This window comes from Mauremys mutica, chromosome 10, assembly GCF_020497125.1.
Source record: "Mauremys mutica isolate MM-2020 ecotype Southern chromosome 10, ASM2049712v1, whole genome shotgun sequence".
Taxonomy (NCBI): domain Eukaryota; kingdom Metazoa; phylum Chordata; order Testudines; family Geoemydidae; genus Mauremys; species Mauremys mutica.
The window spans coordinates 18359392-18377919 of NC_059081.1; the positions used below are offsets into that span (position 1 = coordinate 18359392).

At 40.4% G+C, this 18528-nt stretch overlaps 1 protein-coding gene across 2 annotated transcripts in view; it reads right to left on the reverse strand.

Moving 5' to 3' along the window:
- The window catches only part of DARS1 (aspartyl-tRNA synthetase 1), a 69996-nt gene that overhangs the window by 26408 nt on the left and 25060 nt on the right, over positions 1 to 18528 (reverse strand). For both annotated transcript variants that reach the window (XM_045032512.1, XM_045032511.1), the window contains exons 5-6: positions 1883 to 1985; positions 444 to 524 (exon numbers count right to left, since the gene is read on the reverse strand). In XM_045032512.1, coding sequence (XP_044888447.1) covers positions 444 to 524; positions 1883 to 1985 — 184 coding nt within the window. The remainder of the gene's footprint in view (positions 1 to 443; positions 525 to 1882; positions 1986 to 18528) is intronic.

Here is an 18528-nt window from a genome sequence, read left to right on the forward strand (position 1 = left end):
CCTGTGTTATACAGGAGGTGAGATTAGATGATCACAATGTTCCCTTCTGGCCTTGCAATCTATGACCAGTTCTTTGTTCCCCCAGTGTGATCACGAGTGTTCAAGATGTGGCCTTTCACAATGGATACAATGCATAAACTAGCCTCGAGGACTGCCAAAAACCTAAAACATGGCACAAGTAACTTGTTTTAGAATGAGGTCCTGTAACACTAATTGGTACAACAGAGCAGTATCTGCAAATTATGTAGCTGTTGACTCCCACTGTACCACAGCAAGCATCACATAGATGAGAAGGTTTCAGGGAACACACACAGTCTGGATGTAAAGGAAGTTAAATAAAAGTCAAAAAGCAAAAATCACTGCATTAAGAAGTGCTTTCATGTTTTTGCTCAACTACAAATACAATGAAAATTCACAGGTGTGTTAGGGACAAAAGTTTTCACCTCCTCTCCTTCCACCTCAGCTCGAACGGCATCATCCAGCTGCAAAGGCAGTCGGGGCTCAGCCAAACTGATCACATAGATCTGAAAGTGAGATAGTAACAGAAATAGCATAAAACTCAGCTCAAAACAAAAGGGTGATTTACAAAAAGGTATTTCTGGCATAAACATGAAACAGTGTTTGCATAAATCGTTAACTGGAAGCGTGTGATTTTACTCAAAAAGTCAAAAGAGGGAAATGTTTATTTGGCTTTATTCTCATGGCTGTACTGGAACACTTAGTGTCATTTCTTTCCTCCAAAAAAACAGGAAACAATGAATTTTATATCTTTTTTGGAATAAGCACATCAAGGAGAGACAGCCTGAAGATGCCAGCCTAATGATTCATAACTGGGCTTTTGGAAGATCACATCAGTCCTTTTCCCTTCTGAGGATGATAAATAGAAGTCCATGTGGATAAAGTTTTATTATATTGGCAATATGGTAGTGGCTAGAGGCCCTGATTAGGAGCCCGTTGGACTAGACACTGCACAAACACAGATTAAGAGACAGTCCCCTTAACTTACTCTCTAAATGTAGGGTAAGGCATGTATGGACACTTTCGTAAGAACCCACAACCTGCCTGATTTGCATGATTATTAAAACAAATTTCATGGAACTTTTAGTAAGTCTAGGGGCTTTCCTCAATATTCTTGACTAAAATATACCTCCCCACTGCACCTGTGTAATGTTCTATACATTGGCGGGCTGCTGGACTCTACCCATACAAACTACTAAAATGCAGTCATCCTGAGGGTGTAGTTTGTAAAATGCTTAAGTGTCCTTTTGGTGAAAGATGCCATATAAATGTTAAATACTAATTCTATCAAACTGCACTTCCCCAGCCTCAATATGCAAACTATGGGGAATTTATGTACTCTCTTAAATGTATGTCACAGAACTTTAGAGGGGACATGTATGATGCATAGCTCCTCTGCATCACAGTGAAGACATATGCATTTTTCTGTACTTAAACAAACATCTAAAAAAATTCTTGCCTTATGCTTAAAAAGAAAGAGGCAGATCTCTATGGACAGAATTTGCTATTGACAAGAATCAGACCTGGAATTAAAAGCCAATCGTAGCCAAAGTGTTCTAGCTATAAACTTCAAAATATGATTCCAAATGAGGATTTTTTTTTTAAAAGAGCAGATGGAAACCACAAATTCCTAAAATTGCATGAGTGTGTGTGTAAAAAAAAAACAAACAAAAACCACAAAAGTGCTTCATGTTTACTGTATTAAGCATTTAAGTTTGTGTTTTAATGCAGTTTACTGTAAGACGAGTCTACAAATCTTATGAACTTTTATTGAAAACATAAATTTGACATTTTTTATAAATTTGTATTAAAAAGGTGTCAGAAATAATTACCCAGGTGCACTATTTGTTTAAAAACATGTTACCCTTTGGACGTGCAGCTCAACATCTTGCTGAGTACAGCCTCCAATTTTCTGATGCACTTTCCTCACAATGCCTTCAACATCCACAATGCTCTCTTTGTTGATGCTGTCAATAGAGATAGCCATTTTAATAATTTCATCACACTTTTAAGTACTAATTTGGATATCACCCACCAAGAAAACTACATTTTGTACATAATGCTGGAACAATATAAGACTAGAGCATTTTAGGTAAAGTCATTATTATTTATATACAAGTATTGAGCTAGCAAAAGGTCTTTGCTAAAATAAAATTTCCCAGTTGCAATAAATTAACATTGGGGCGGAGGGTTGGGGAGAAAAGGGGTAATAATTAAATACATTTCTTCAACATTTCAGATTTGATTACTACTACTTCTGTCTGGGAATTGCTTTTTCTTACTCTTTCTTTCTTCAAAACAAAAAATAAAAAGGTTGCTCTGTGTACTTGCAACAGAATGAGGTAGTAACAGATTCCAGAGTCAAACATCTTTTAGGAACAGATTTCAAAGTAGGGTGCATGTTTTGCAGGCTGTGGGGTCTAAAATGGTGGTTCCCCCAAATTAAAGGAACACTAAGGTGAGAACTAAATCAATCACCTGCAGGTTTGTTTGTGTTTTGCTGGTGAGATCAAACAGAAAGTTCATTTAAGCTATAACTTAAGATACAAATCCATGTTAATATTATAGTTGTGTGCATTTACTTTTGGTAAAAAAAAAAATTAAACTACACTCAGACAGGGAGGCAGATACTAGCCTTCAGAGTCAAAAAGCTAAGGTACTCAAAAGGGACAGAAAAGAAGCAAGTTTGACAGGCCACTAAGTACATTCTTCATCCCTAGATTTCTTAGCCTGCCTTTCGTTGCTTCTGTGATCAGCTTCCCTCTGTTATAGATGATAGGTAACATATATTCTTGTGCTATAACTGGCCTATTTTCAGGTACAGGTGAGCTGTGTTAAATGCTCATTTAAATCCAAAGATGCACACCTTCATTTAAATTGTTTGCATTTGTCTATTTTTACTACTGTAATGCCTGCACCAAGAAAAAAAAATATATATTCTTGTGCTATAACTGGCCTATTTTCAGGTACAGGTGAGCTGTGTTAAATGCTCATTTAAATCCAAAGATGCACACCTTCATTTAAATTGTTTGCATTTGTCTATTTTTACTACTGTAATGCCTGCACCAAGAAAAAAATATATATACTCTTCCTTTCCTTCCAATGCCTGTCCTAGATTAAATAAACTTGTAGTTTAGATCCTATTGGTCTATATTAATTTCTCTGCCATTTAATTGGAAGAATCATCTCAAACTGCCAGTTCACTTTTTTCCTAGGGTGTAGGCCAAAGGGTGTGTTTTTATTCTGTTCAGTGCTGGTTCTCATCAGCAATATAACTTAACTCTAACCAGAAGTTTCTGGATCAATATAAGTTGATGGTGTGACGGGTTGGATCACAGGAACCCACTTGGGAACTGCCAACTGATGTGCCAAGACTACTTCTGCCCCTGCTTTCCCTGCTAGCTTAGGACTCCAGCACCCTATCTTGTTGAGCCAGACGCACCACTCTGCTCCAACACAGACCCAGGATCTGAACCATATGCCCCAAAACTGCAGACTCAACTGAAAGCAACTTACAGAAGTGTTCCTGTCTTTAACACTCAGATGCCCAACTCCCAATGGGGTCTAAACCCCAAATAAATCCGTTTTACCCTGTATAAAGCTTATACAAAGTAAACTCATAAATTGTTTGCCCTCTATAACACTGATAGAGAGATATGCACAGCTGTTTGCCACTGCTCCCCCCCGACCCCCACATATTAATACATACTCTGGATTAATTAATAAGTAAAAAGTGATTTTTATTAAATACAGAAAGTAGGATTCAAGTGGTTCCAAGTAGTGACAGACAGAACAAAGTGAATTACCAAGTAAAATAAAATATAACAGGCAAATCTAAGTCTAATACAGTAATAAAACTGAATACAGATAAAATCTTATCCTCAGAGATGTTTCAATAAGTTTTTTTCACAGACTGGATTCCTTCCTATTCCGGGCACAGCCCTTTCCCCTGGTACAGCCCTTGTTCCAGCTCAGGTTGTAGCTAGGGGATTCCTCATGATGGCTCCTCCTTTTGTTCTGTTCCACCCATTTATAGATCTTTTGCATAAGGCGGGAATCCTTTGTCCCTCTGGGTTCCCACCCCAACTTTTCAATGGAAAAGCACCAGGTTAAAGATGGATTCCAGTTCAAGTGACATGATCACATGTCAATGCAAGACTTCATTACCCACTTGCCAGCACACACATATACCAGAAGACTTACCAGTAAAACAAAGCCATCTACAGACAATTGTCCTGGTTAATGGGAGTCATCAAGATTCCAAATCACAATTAATGGCCCACACTTTGCATAATTACAATAGGCCCTCAGAGTTATGTTTCATATTTCTCGTTTCAGATACAAGAGTGATACATTTATACAAATAGGATGACCACACTCAGTAGATTATAAGCTTTGTAATGATACCTTACAAGAGACCTTTTGCACGAAGCATATTTCAGTTACATTATATTCAAACTCATTAGCATATTTTAATAAAATCATATAGAGTGCAACGTCACAGATGGCTCCATTTGCTTCAGAAGAGATGTATCTAAATTTTATATTACCCAGTTAGCTTCTAAGAAGTCTACCAAGAGAGGATTCAGAACTAGGAAAATATACACAGAGTTTCCAGATAGTTTTCTGAAGTTCAGATTCTTCATCTTTATTTTCTAGTGTCGTCATACTATGGACAAGTATACTAACAATATTTAATAAACCATATCCAAAAGGATAACTAGTTCTACTCTACACACCGAATAATATACAATGGGTAATGCGGAAAATAGGTTATCTGCCATCTAAAAGAACCTGACAATTACCAGTTAAAACAACTCAACCTTGAAAAACACATCCCCTCCCCTTATACCTGCCAAACTCTACTCCACACAATAAACAAAATAGTTCTTAATGTTCTCTGCTGGTTGTCAGTATTTTAAAGTCAATGGTATAGGACAAAAGACAGCAAAAAGCCTTGTTTTCTTTTTCATGTGTTTTTAAAAAGAAATGATACTACCAACAACCAAAAAGCAGCATTAAGCCATATAGAAAATAAATCCACAATGCATGGTACCAGTACTCCTGGCCATTTCTTAGTCATTTTACATAGACTACTGAAGGTTTTGTCTGGTCCATCCAGTTCTTCAGCTATTTGTGGCAGCAATGGATGTAAAATGCAAAGCAAGACAAAGCAAGACCAATGCTGAGCTTTAACTATTCCACCCTATAATTTTTTTTTTTATAACTTATCTAAAACTGAAGCCCAGCTGCAGAGGAGAAGAGAAATTAAGAATACACAAAAAAATTACATATTCAAATAAGATTTTACATGAGATAAACCATCCATGAAGAGATTCAGAAAGACTGTTATAAAGAACAGGAGCAGCAAAAGAGAAAAGGCTTTTCCACCAGGGTGGCAAAAGTATGTAGAAAAACAGAAGTCAATGCTAGATGAACAGAAGGAGCAGGGAGGAAATAAAGAATGAGGAGGAGGGTGAGATATGCTGAAGAAAGTCTGTGGAGACTACACAGATCAGGAGAGCAATTTTAAATGGGATACTTAAATGAATGGGAAGCCAATGGTGTTTTTATAGGCTGAGAGAGTACTTTTTCTTTCTACATGGGAGAAGGGAGTCAGTAACATTCTGGACATGCTAGAGTTTTACAAGCTGTGATTTGAGGAGAATGCTACAGCACAGTCAAACTGAAAGGAAAGAGATGAAGACACAAATGAGGATTCAGAAGGTCTACCCACAGAAAAGGCTGGAGGAAACTGAGATGAAGTCACAAGTTTGCTTCAGCAACACAAGCAGAGATTGTGGATACGGAGAAGTCATTAAAGAGAACTAAAGAGTCCCTGGTCCTTGTATTTCTACTCCTCCCTTTTTGAAATATCGCTTTACAAAGCACAAAACACACTTGCTACTAGAGCCAGGTATATGTGGGCATCTCAATGGACATCAGACACAAGCAAGTTTATTTTAATGAACACAGAGGCCTAGCTTTTATGTTACCATAAACATTCACATTATATAAATAAGTATCTATGGTTTTAATTGAAGGCTTCAATACATATAATGTGGATTCCAGTCAAGACTGGAATTACACAGAATCTGAATTTTTAAACTCAAACTGATTACAGCTGAAAAATCAAACCGCTAACCTTTGTGTTTCAGTTAACATGAATGACAAATTAGAGGGTGTGATTAATGTCTGAATTCTTGGCTGTTCATTGAACCATCTACTGTGTAAATTAAAGATTACCATTAAGATCTTTTCTGATTTAAATGAATCAGTCATTTCTTGTTCTGAGAGATTCCATGTGAAGCAGACACTTAGTAAGTTTCCATCAAAGCACTACCTATTTTAATGTTGTATAGAATTAAGTTCAAAATTAAACAGTCAAAGATTTTTTTTTTAAACAGCCTAATTAAAAACCCCTCAATTTTCTAATCGCCTCCCCAGACACTTCTTAAATTCTTTTTTATAATGTTTTACACAGATCGTTCTTTATGTTTTTGTTGATATGACTGTCTCAAGGAGGGGAGCAAGAGCCAGTCTGAAACTTACAAACACATCCAGCCTCACGCTACTGCCGAGGCGTCTTCCCTGTTAACTTTCATTCAGCCTTCCAACATGCTACTTTCCAACTTCCTATGGATGAAGCTGGGAAGGGGATTGTCATTGTTCTTCTGAGCCCAATCATTGCTGCAGAGCGAGTCTTGCCAGGGATGCGGAATTCCCACTGTCTTTCAGCTCTCTAGAAGTGGAGACTTTCTCCTGGCTTCCTGGTTCCTGAGACAGGAGATACAACTGCTCTCCAGGTCCCACACTTTCTACGGGCCCTACTTCTATGGAGGCATATAGTGAGTTGAACAGAGGACTCCCTCCAGGATTTTGCACTTCCTGGTTCTGCTGCACTCCTAGCTCTAGGAAGGAAAAGGGGGAAAAGGCAGGTTGACCCTTGTCTCTTTTGGTCTTATTTTGGAGGAGGGCATCCGTTCTCTCTCTCTGTCTCTCTTCCCCTCAATGGTTTATCTGTCCATGTTGCCACCAGGTGCTTTCTGTTCTGTGGCCTGCAGAGTTGGCTCCCATGCTCGTGGTGCTCCTCAAGCCAGTGAAAGGGATCCCACAGCCTTAACATCAGACTCCCAGTGCTCCCTGCCATATACAGAAGCCAGAGAAATGAAAGAGAGACTAGTCTCAATTCCCCCACTTCTACTGCTTCACCTCAGACTTGTTGAGGGGCCCAGAGAAAAGGAGCCACTCTGGACCCAAAATCAGATATAGCAGCAGCTGTACTGCTGTGTTACTGGTAACACTCTTGCAGAACCTGGGATCTACCCTCAGAACAAAAGTACAAGGGTCTCATGTCAATGTATGAAACAGGCAGTTCACCTGACCATTAGGAGAACAGTGAAATGGACCACCCACAAAGTGAATAATGCACAAAGTCAATATATACTGTCAAATGCACAAAGTTAATATAGTGAAAGGACCAATAAATATTTTGTTTGTTTCTTTCATTTTTTGCAATATTCGGGATTACTTGTAACAACAGTAGGCATAATTTTTTCATACAAGTGTGATTTTCAAATTTGACTTAACTGTCAAACTAAAATTTAAAATGGAGGATAACTACATAATGTAAAATTATTACCTCCATTTGAATTTATCACGCCAGAATACTTTTAAAAGCAACAAATCTAGAAGGAGAAGTGGAAGAGGGGACAGGAAAGAATGGGACACACAGGACTCCTGGTTACGGAAGAGATTGGGGGATCCTGGTATGACAGAAGAGGGGCACACACAGCCTCTAATAGGAGGGAGGGAGGGAGGAAAGAGGGAGTTCCTATTTAGAGCAAAGATCTTAATATTTTGCCATCATTAGCAGATATACACTGGTGTATCTGCCACACAAATCAGCTGATGCAATAGTCTGAAGATTAACTCTAACCAACAGAATAACAAACTGAAGGAAAGTCCATTAGCTGGTAAGGAAAAACAAAACTGACTGAACTTGTTTAAACTGCATGACTTATTACTGAAAGAGGTAACATGCTTGTGATTCATTAGCTATACAACACAGACTGCAACCTAAGTTCCTTTCACTGAAGATCAATAAAATATATAGGATATAGCTTTGTACATTTTGAACATTTCTCAACAATATGACCTAAAGCATAAGTGTTATCAGCAATCAAAGCTCTGAGGTGATGAACAATAATGAAAGAGATACTTGAGACCTGTGAACACAACAATTAACTTATCTGAATAATTATCTCATATAGTAGATTTTACAATAATAATTTCACCCATCTAGTTATATGGATATTGTATACAATTTACCTTTCTTAAGCTAATACAAATTTTCACTGTGTGTACCATTGCTAGCTAGCTGATAGAAGGTGACGGATTGGGAAGGGTGTTTTTTTCATGTTTCTGTCCTATGAAAGTATAAATAGTGCAACTATTACAACTAATGTTATTTTGTATTAATCTCAACTTCATTCAAGGATCTTAAGGCTAGTCTACAATACAGAGGCTATACAACTCTATTGGCAAAAACCCCTTGTGAAGATAGTGTACACCAATAAAACAAGTTCTTTTTCTAGTATAGTTAAACCATCTCCATGAATGACATAGGCTATACCTACAAAAGAACTGCTTTTGCCTGTATAAGCTGCACCTACATGTGTGGGAGGGGGCTGCTGGCATAGCTATGTGGGTTAGGGATGTGGTTTTTTCACACTACTAAACAACACAGCTATGCCAGCAAAACTTTGTAGTGAAGATCTGGCTTTCAAGCACTTTACAAACATTATTTAAGGTAAGCCTGACAAACTCTTGTTAAGTAAGAACTGTAAGCAGATGCCCCATTATTCAGATGTAGAAACTGACAGGTGAAAGTCACTGAGCTCAATAGAAGAGCTGGGAATAGAACCCACAAATCCTGGCTCTCAGATCTTTCCTCTTCCAATTAAACCAACACATAGGAATTAAAAGTTAATCTTCATATGCACCCATATTTAAAAAAAAAATCATCATTCCCTTGTATTGTTAATTTAATGAGGGCACTCCTATTTAAATAGTGAAGTCTGTCCTTTTGATTAGCCTGGAATTAGGAGATACTGTTGCAGAGAAAGATTGTACTGTGTAACTCCACATGCAACTTACTTCACATTCAGGTTGGTCCACTGTGGTTTTACATAAAAGCGACAAATTCTATGAAAAACCTAATGACTGCAAAGTAACATTTGCAAGTTCCAGCATTATAATTCTCCAAACTTAAGGCTAGCATCAAAAGAATTACAACTTGCTAAAGGCGGCAATGGGTCAGTTTTAACATCTTAGTTAATTAATTAATAATGATACATAACAGCCACCATACTGGGTCAGACCAATGGTCCATCTAGCCCACGATCCTGTCTTCTGACAGAGGCCAAGGCCAAGTTCTTCAAACAGAATGAACAGAACAGGCAATCATTGAGTGATCCCTCCCCTCTCGTCCACTCCCAGCTTCTGGTAGTCAGAAGCTAGGGACACGCAGAGCATGGAGTTGCATCCCCAACCATCTTGGCTAACAGCCATTGATGGATCTTCCCCCAGGAACTTATCTAGTTCATTTTGGAACCCCATTATAGTTCTGGCCTTCAAAACATCCCCTGGTATTGAGTCCCACAGGTTGACTGTGCATTGTGTGAAACAGTACTTTCCTTTTGTTTTAAACCTGCTACCTATTAACCTCATTGGGTGACCCCTTGTTCTTGTGTTATGTGAAGGAGTAAATAACACGTCCTTATTCATTTTCTCAACATCATTTGTGACATTACAGACCTCTAGCATATCTACCCCCTTAGCCGTCTCTTTCCCAAGCTGGAAAGTCCCAGTCTTAACCTCCCCTCATATGAAAGCTATTCCATAGGCTTAATTTTTGTTGCCCTTCTCTGTACCTTTCATTTTTATTTTTTATTTTATTTATTTATTTATTTTTTTTAAGAGGGAGCGACCAGTATTCAAGGTGTAAGCACATCATGGATTTAATATAGTAGCATTCTGATATTTTCTGTCTTCTGATTTATCCCCTTCCTAATGGTTCCTAACATTGTTAGCTTTTTTGACTGTCGCTGCACATTGAGCAAATGTTTTCAGAGAACTATCCACAATGACTCCAAGATCTTTCTTGAGTGGCAACAACTAATTTCAATCCCATCATTTTGTATGTATAGTTGGGATTAACGTGTCAAGGTGACAAAGAACCCTAATTGTAACCCAAAGGAAGATTACGAACAGTTGATCCCAAGCATACATCCCTGTGGGCCAATGGTCTAAGCACAGCTGTCTAGTTGATCCACTTAGCCCTGGTCTACACTGGGGTGGGGTGGGGGAATAACGTAGCTAAAGTTGACGTACTTAGATCGACTCACCGTGGTGTCTTCACCACGGTGAGTCAACTGCTGCCATTCCCCCATCAACTCTGCTTGCGCTTCTCGCGGCACTGAAGTACAGGAGTCGCCAGGAGAGCGCTTGGGGGTTGATTTATCACATCTAGACTAGACGCAATAAATCAATCCCCGCTGGATCGATCACTGCCCACCAATCCAGCGGGTAGCGAAGACATACCCTTAGTCTACTTAATGCGAGACACTTCTTAGCTTCTGTAGGCTGAGCTCAATGCACACACCATGGGCTTCCTCTCATTCCCTCTCTACAAGGTGTGCGCGCACCATCCTCTTCTTTTTCAGGGATTCCCTGCAACTTCCCTGGGAGGGTGGGGGGTGGATGTGTGTTTCTATCTGTCTCCCATTCTACCCTCTTCCTGTTACCATGGTCTCCCATCACCCCCTCCCCCCATCACTATATCTTTTTGAACTCCATTCCCCTCTTTGCCACCCATCGCCTCCATTCCCTTCAAGCCAGGGGCTCTGTGTGCCCCCCCATACCAGGGTCCTCCAATATCCCCCCGTGTGCCCCATTCCCACTCTCTTCCAATCCCACTTCATCCAGGCCAGGGCCTCTGGGTGAGCCTCCTTCTGGATCCCAGGGTCCCCCATGGCAAAGACTCTTCTCTCCGCCCCCATGCCAGAGGCTCTGTCTGTCATAGAATCATAGAATATCAGGGTTGAAAGGGACCTCAGGAGATCATCTAGTCCAACCCCCTGCTCAAAGCAGGACCAATCCCCAGACAGATTTTTACCCCAGTTCCCTAAATGGCCCCCTCAAGGACTGAACTCACAACCCTGGGTGTAGCAAGCCAGTGCTCAAACCACTGAGCTATCCCTCCCCCCGTCCCCGATTCCCACCTTCCCCCTCATGTTAGGAGCTCTATATGTGCCCCCTTCCCCAATACCAGGATCCCCCATCTCTTCTCTAGTAAGGGTTCTTTATGCCCCATTCCCATCTCTCCCTACACCTCGCTGCCACATTCTCCCCTTCATGCCAGGGCCTGTGCGCGTGCACACACACCCTTGTCCTCTCCCCCCTTATTCTTCTGTCTGGGAGAGAAGTCATTCAGGATGTCTTCAGGTTAAACTCTATTGGGAGGAAAAACTGAGATAAAATAGGGTATTGTTATGCTAGAAGGCGTTAACTTGTGCCAGCTATCAGTTCTTTGACCGGTAGACAATTACAGAGATGCATGAGGCTGTGGCTGTGCTAAAGAGTTGGCAGCTGCTTCATGTGTCTCCCATTTTCCCCCCTTCAGGGGAAAAATGTGGACAGCGCGAGAGCTTCTCCCATCTATATAGCTACTGTCTTGCAGGTAAACTCATTGGCAGAGAGCATCTTCACCAGACATGCTACAGCAGGTGTGCCGCTGTAGTGCTTCTAGTGCAGACTAGCACTCGGTTTTCCAATTTCCCCTCAGATCAATAGGGTTTCCGCCCGCTGATGCCTAAAACATTCTCTGAAATTCTGGAATGGATTGGATATGATGGTCAAAACCTATTACATTACATACAAATTGAGCATAAGGCCTTCAAAAAGCTTGGCCAATAATTTCTGAATGGTATATATTTCAAAATATTTCCCAGGTAATGTCACTAGCTAAGAAGAAAATCTCTTAGTACTTTTAAACCTGCTACAGTCTCTTGAATCAATATGATTATGTTATAGCAGGGGTGGCCAAACTGTGGCTCATGAGCCACATGCGTCTCTTTTACCATTAAAGTGTGGCTCACAGAGCCCCTCAGACCACTCCACATTCTCCACCTACCAGACGGCCATGGGGGCGGGGCTCAGGATCTCTGCTTTGCAGCAGGATGGTGGAGTAGGGGCTTCTGCCCAGTGGGGAGGGGGGTTTTGGGGATTCAGCCCTGCCCCCCATCAGATGCCTCTTTTGGGACTGAAGCCTCAAGCCCCAGCAGATGTGCCCCAGCTCTGGAATTTATGAAGATTGTCATATGTGGCTCGGAGGGCCAGTAAGTTTGATCACCCCTGTACTATACGATAAATGTATTCCAAGTGTACAGACTAACAGAACACCTTCTTTAAATTCATTTGGGTGAAAATCCACTCTACCCAATTACTAAACAGGGGCCTCAAATGTGGTGAATGCCATGGAGAAGTGTTACAAAAAGCACGTAAGAGGAAAGCATTGCTGATGCTGTTTAAAATTGCTCAGAAAGTCTGCAGGCAGCAGCAATATGCCTTTTAGGTGAAAAAGACCATGTGCAAAGCTGAAATACAGACTGACTTTTACATTTAAAAACCATGTTGCTAAATTAATTATGCAATTTTAAATGGAGGATGTTATGTTAAAATGTTATACAAACAGCTACTAGCTCCCTCTTCTTTTCAAAATAAATGATAGTTCAAAAACAAAGTTTTACTCTGCAATTATTTTCCCTAGAGTCTGAAACAATTGTACTTTGATTAACCCCCTTTCCTTTTTAAAATTGGCACCGTCGTTAACACCATGATACCAATACCAGCAACAGTCTGGCAAATCTGAATAGAGCCACATTAACTGAAGATGAACGTTTTTAATATGGTAAGAGCAATTTTCCTTCACTACCAATTAGAAATTCAAATTCTGACCAAATTCTGCACAGAGGGGAAGATCATAATATTAGTTAAGATCAGCTGACTTACATAACTGCTTCTTAGTCAGATTTTTCATTCCAGGACTGATCACTGGCACCACTGATTTCACTTTATGGGTTTTTGTTATAAAAAAGGAACCAGAAGCAACTTAGGCTATTTCTACACTACGGACCTTACAGCAGCACAGTGTACCGCTGCAGCTGTGCCGTTGTAAGGTCTCCTGTGTAGCTGCTCCACACCAGCAGGAGAGAGCTCTTCTGCTGGCATAATTAAACCACCCCTAACAAGCGGCAGTAGCTATATTGGTGGGAGACACTCTCCCGCCAACATAGCGCTGTCCACACCAGTGCTTTTGTCAGTGAAATTGTCAGTCAGGGGTGTGGTTTTTTCAACAAAGTTTTGACAACAGTGTAGACAAAGCCTTGGCAAATGTACAATAATTCCAATTATTCTTTATTGAAATTAAATGTATATGTACACACATGAATTTCTATATGTATAGTAAATTATCTTTGTAACCTATGATACCAGTTGATTCTCAGTTAGTGCATATATAAACAACACACTATATAATTTGAATGAAAAATACCTAGCATTGATGTACCACTAAGGTAGTAAACTTAAATATTTAAGAGTTAGGAAACTCCAAGTGATGTTTACTTACCACATTGTACATCCTCTATATTTCATGTTTTGTATTAACAATAATGTCTAAATACAGGTAAAAGGGAAAATATTTATAGAATATATTTGAAATATATTTATAGAATGTGTGAAATACAACCAATTTAACATTTAATTGGTTGGGGTTTTAGCTCTAATGTTGCTTTTTAGCTATTTACCTAGCACAGTTTACAAACTCTGCAGTCTTTGCTAAAAGAGTTTGCAGGTTCCTTGCTGTGAACAAATGGTTAGTTACAAAAATGCTGTAAAGCTCCTTAGTCTGGAGCCACTTTAAAAGCTCCACTACCCATTACTTTAAAGCCATTAAGTCTGTCAATCCTACAGTCTCCTTCTGCTTTAGCAGCTTTGCTCTAACCAAACAGCTGTGCAATTAACCAGGTGCGCATACAGAGGCACCGCATCCATCAAGCTTAATGGAGTTCTCCTGCATGTGCTCCACCTTTCATTTACAAATGTTCATAACTTACTTTAAAATCAATTTATTTGTGTAACCACAATTACATTCTTATTCATTTATGCCAGACTTCAAATCCAGCATGCAAGTAAAAACTCAGGTCCTGAGCTACGGCTGAGTTGTACTCAGCACAGTTGAGGAGGGGTCAAAGGTGACTTTAAGGCCTGGTCTACACTAAAAGTTAGGTTGTGAGAAATCCACATCCCTGAGCAATGTAGTTAAGCCAACCTAACCCCCAAGTTAAATGGTAGGTTGACTGAAAAATTCTTCCATCAACCTAGCTACTCCCTCTCGTAAAGGTGGATTACCTACCCCAATAAGAGAGTCCCTCATGTTGACACATGTAGTGTCTACACTGAAGTGTGACAGCATTTCAAGTATAGACAAGCCCCAAGTTTTTACTCTGATCTGGGGTTGTGTGGCATCCAGTGCCAATTAGAGCAATCTCAAAGCTGCTCTATTTTAAGACTGTTGCTAATAGTCCCAATGGGCAGTTCAAGCACCCAGAGATCACTGTTCAATAGAAGTAGCTATAGTTTTAGTTAAAACAGATATCAGTATGTTTAATTAACAAATGTGGTATTACTGTTGAAAGCAGCTTTAAACTTGTCTATGGCAGAGCTTCCCCTGGTCAGGTGGGAGCTTTTTGGTAAAATTCCTTAGTATTCACACAGCTTACCTGAATCAGCTACACAAACACTGACCAAAACTGTATTCTATTAAACACAACAATATTTATGCACATTATATCAGCAGTTAATTCAGTAAAGTTACAAGATGTGAGAGCACCTGAACTAGAAAACAAAGAAAAACACTAATTTACACAGGATTCACAATCTTTTAGTCTTTATGTCTATAAAGCTGTTCTACAGAAAACAGGACCTCTGTATGACAATCTACTCCCTTACTCTACACTAGTGGCTCTCAACCTTTCCAGACTACTATACCTCTTTCCGGATTCTGATTTGTCTTGCATACCCCCAAATTACATCTCACTTAAAAACTACTTGCTTACAAAATCAGGCATAAAAATATAAAAGTGTGACAGCACACTATTACGGAATAATTGTTTACTTTCTCATTTTTACCATATAATTATACAATAAATCAACTGGAATATAAATTTTGTACTTACATTTCAGCGAATAGTATATAGCGCAGTATAAACAAGTAATTGTCTGTATGAAATTTTAGTTTGTACTGACTTCGCTTCTGCTGTAGACTGTTGTAAAATTAGGCAAGTATCTAGATGAGTTGATGTACCCCCAGGAAGACCTCTGTGTACCCCTGGTTGAGAACCACTGCTCTACACTAACTTTCTTTCCTCAAAGCTGACAGAAAGTTTAGTTGCTATAATGGCCACTAAATGCCTTAATCTCTCTTTGTTATCTGTACGTGTATTAATCTATACTTTCTGTTTTAACCACATGACTGTATTATGGCAGTCTCTGTGTGATGATAATCTTTCAACAGCTTCATTTGGCAGGCAAAAACCCACAATAGCCACTTCGCAGTGAATCACTTTCTCTTAGCTGCTGTTTTGAACAACACTCTCGTGAACTAACTGTAAGAAGCTTGTGTACTTATTAGTTTACTTTAGACAGAAAACAAACTGTTGTTGCTCAGACCTGAAAAAAAAATTGACCTTCAGGGAGAGGTCAATCCTGGAAATTTTCAGCAAATTACAAATGGCTGAACATGGTGTTAGAATGGAAATTCTTATGATACCTTAACTACAGTTGTTCCTGATGCCCTGCTATAATATTAAACTACAATTTACAATAACCAAATCTAACCAACTTCCCTGGAATTGGAGTCAATACCTCATTTATAAGGCAAGGCAGCAGTAACAATGCTGACACAGAACCTTTGATTGATGCCACTGAGGATTACTGCACCAGCAGCTTAAATCATGCTGATAAAGTCAGAGGGGAAAAACAGTCATCACCAGTAGTTTTATACTCTCATTAACTCATTCAAACATGGCAAGGTGTGCAACCCTTTCATTATAATGGATAGGGCCTACCAAATTCACGGTCCATTTTGCTCAATTTCATGGTCACAGGATTTTAAAAACAGTAAATTTCATGATTTCAGATATTTAAATCTGAAATTTCATGCTGTTGTAATTGTAGGGGTCCTGACCCAAAAAGGAGTTATAGGGGGTGGGGGGGGGTCTCAACGTTATCTGGGGGGGGGAGGGGGGTTGCGGTACTGCTACCTTTACTTCTGCACTGCTGCTCGTGGCAGCTCTGCCATCAGAGCTGGGCAGCCAGAGAGCGGCGGCTGCTGGCCAAGAGCCCAGCTCTGAAGGCAGTGCCGCCACGAGCAGCAGCACAGAAGTAGGGATGGCATGGTATGGTTGTGAAACTTGATTATGGCATAACTATGAAGTATTTTATGCAAGATAGGTCATGTGAGATATTGAAAAGCTTATGATTTACTGAATATGGTTATCCTATTTGTATGCATGTATCATTTTGGTATCTGAAGTTAAGAATATTGTCTATGCATCTATTACAAATGTGTTTACACCTGGGGAACGTCCACTAGGCAGAATGCAATCAGTCTAGAAAGCTGGCTGGGAAGGGCCATTAGAGAGAACAGGTCTTAGAAGAAGCTAATCTCCCACCGGGTAGCCTTCCTGAGGATGCTACAAATAGCCTTTGAGTCATGGCGGCTGTGACCTTACAATGATATGTGACCAAGTCACCTGGTACTGGACTCCATCTTGGAATACCAGGGTTTTTCCACTGACCAGGCGTGGTAACCAAGCTTGGAGACAAAGGGTTCCCACCATATGCATAAGCTATTTAAGGCAGGGGAGTGACCTCATCATCGTTCTTCACTGACTTCCTGCCCAAAGAGGCTCTGGGAACGACCTGAGGAACAAGGACTGAACTGGGGGAAGTGCTGGACCCAGGCTAGAGGGGTTTCTCGACTGTGAAAGGAATACCTGGGTTTTTTAAGCTGTAAGCATGGGAAGCTGGCCCCTTAAGAATCTCTGCAACTGGCTTAAATCATCATTTAGGGTGAGAAGTTGCCACTCATATCCAATCTCTTTAGTATATTATGCTTAGATTGCGTTTTTGTTTATTTGCTAGGTAATCTGCTTTGATTTGTTTGCTATCCCTCATAATCACTTAAAATCTACCTTTTGTAGTTAATAAATTTGTTTTTGCTTTATCACAAACCAGTGTGGGAGAGTTATATCTTGGGGCAAAAGGTATTGTATATTCCCTCTCCACATTGAGGGAGTAGACGAATTTCATGAGCTTACACTGTACAGATCACTGTGCAGTGCAAGACTGTATAATTTTGGGTTTATACTCCAGAGCGGGGTATGCACTTGGGTAGCTGGGCAGTTCCTTAGCTGAAGCCTTCCCATGCAGAGTGATCTAAGCATCTGTATACAGCTGCAGCTGGGTGTGTCCCTACCGGTATGTGTGCTGGAGGAAGCTTGAGGGCCTGTCACATCAGTGCAGTGTAAAGGGAGCCCAGGCTGGTGGGTCAGGAGGGCTCAGTGGTACCCTAGTTCCAAGTGGCACCCCGGGGGGAACCCATCACAACGGTATTCCCACACTTACTTCTGCGCTGCTGCCTTCAGAGCTGGGCCCTTGATCAGCAGTTACCCCTCTTGGGCGCCCAGCTCTGAAGGCGGCAATGCAGAAGTAAGGATGGCATGGTATGGTATTGCCAGCCTAACTTCTGCGTTGCTGCTGGCTGGGCGCCCGGCCAACAGCCACTGCTCTCCAGCTGCCCAGCTCTGAAGGCAGCGCAGAAGTAAGGTTGGCAATACTGTGACCCCCTTAAAATAACCTTGTGACCCCCCCTGCAACTTTTGGGTCAGGACCTCCAATTTGAGAAACGCTTGTCTCTCCATGAAATCTGTATAATATAGGGTAAAAGCACACAAAAGACCAGATTTCATGGGTGGAGACCAGATTTCACGGTCTGTGACATGTTTTTCATGGCCGTGAACTTGGTAGGGCCTTTATGATGGACATAGGAGCAATGCTGAAGAAGAGACCTTTCCCCTGTAGTGGTCTAAGAATAGATGATAATGAATGATTTAAAATGATTCTAATTCCATTTTGAAGGCATGTGATTTATTTACTCAGCTAAGCTCAACTCAGCTGCATCATTTAATTCCCAGCAAGATTTTTTTAAACCCATTTTTCTGGCTGGTTGACTGAAACAGAGGGGGACCAAGTTACTGACCAGGGTTACACCAGGTCAGTAACTCATTTTAAAATTAGAACCTAGAGTCTTGTTTTTTTTTCACTGCTAGACCACATGACCTTCTGTGGTACAAACTGAGAAGTAGGGAAAAGCCCAGCAAAGAA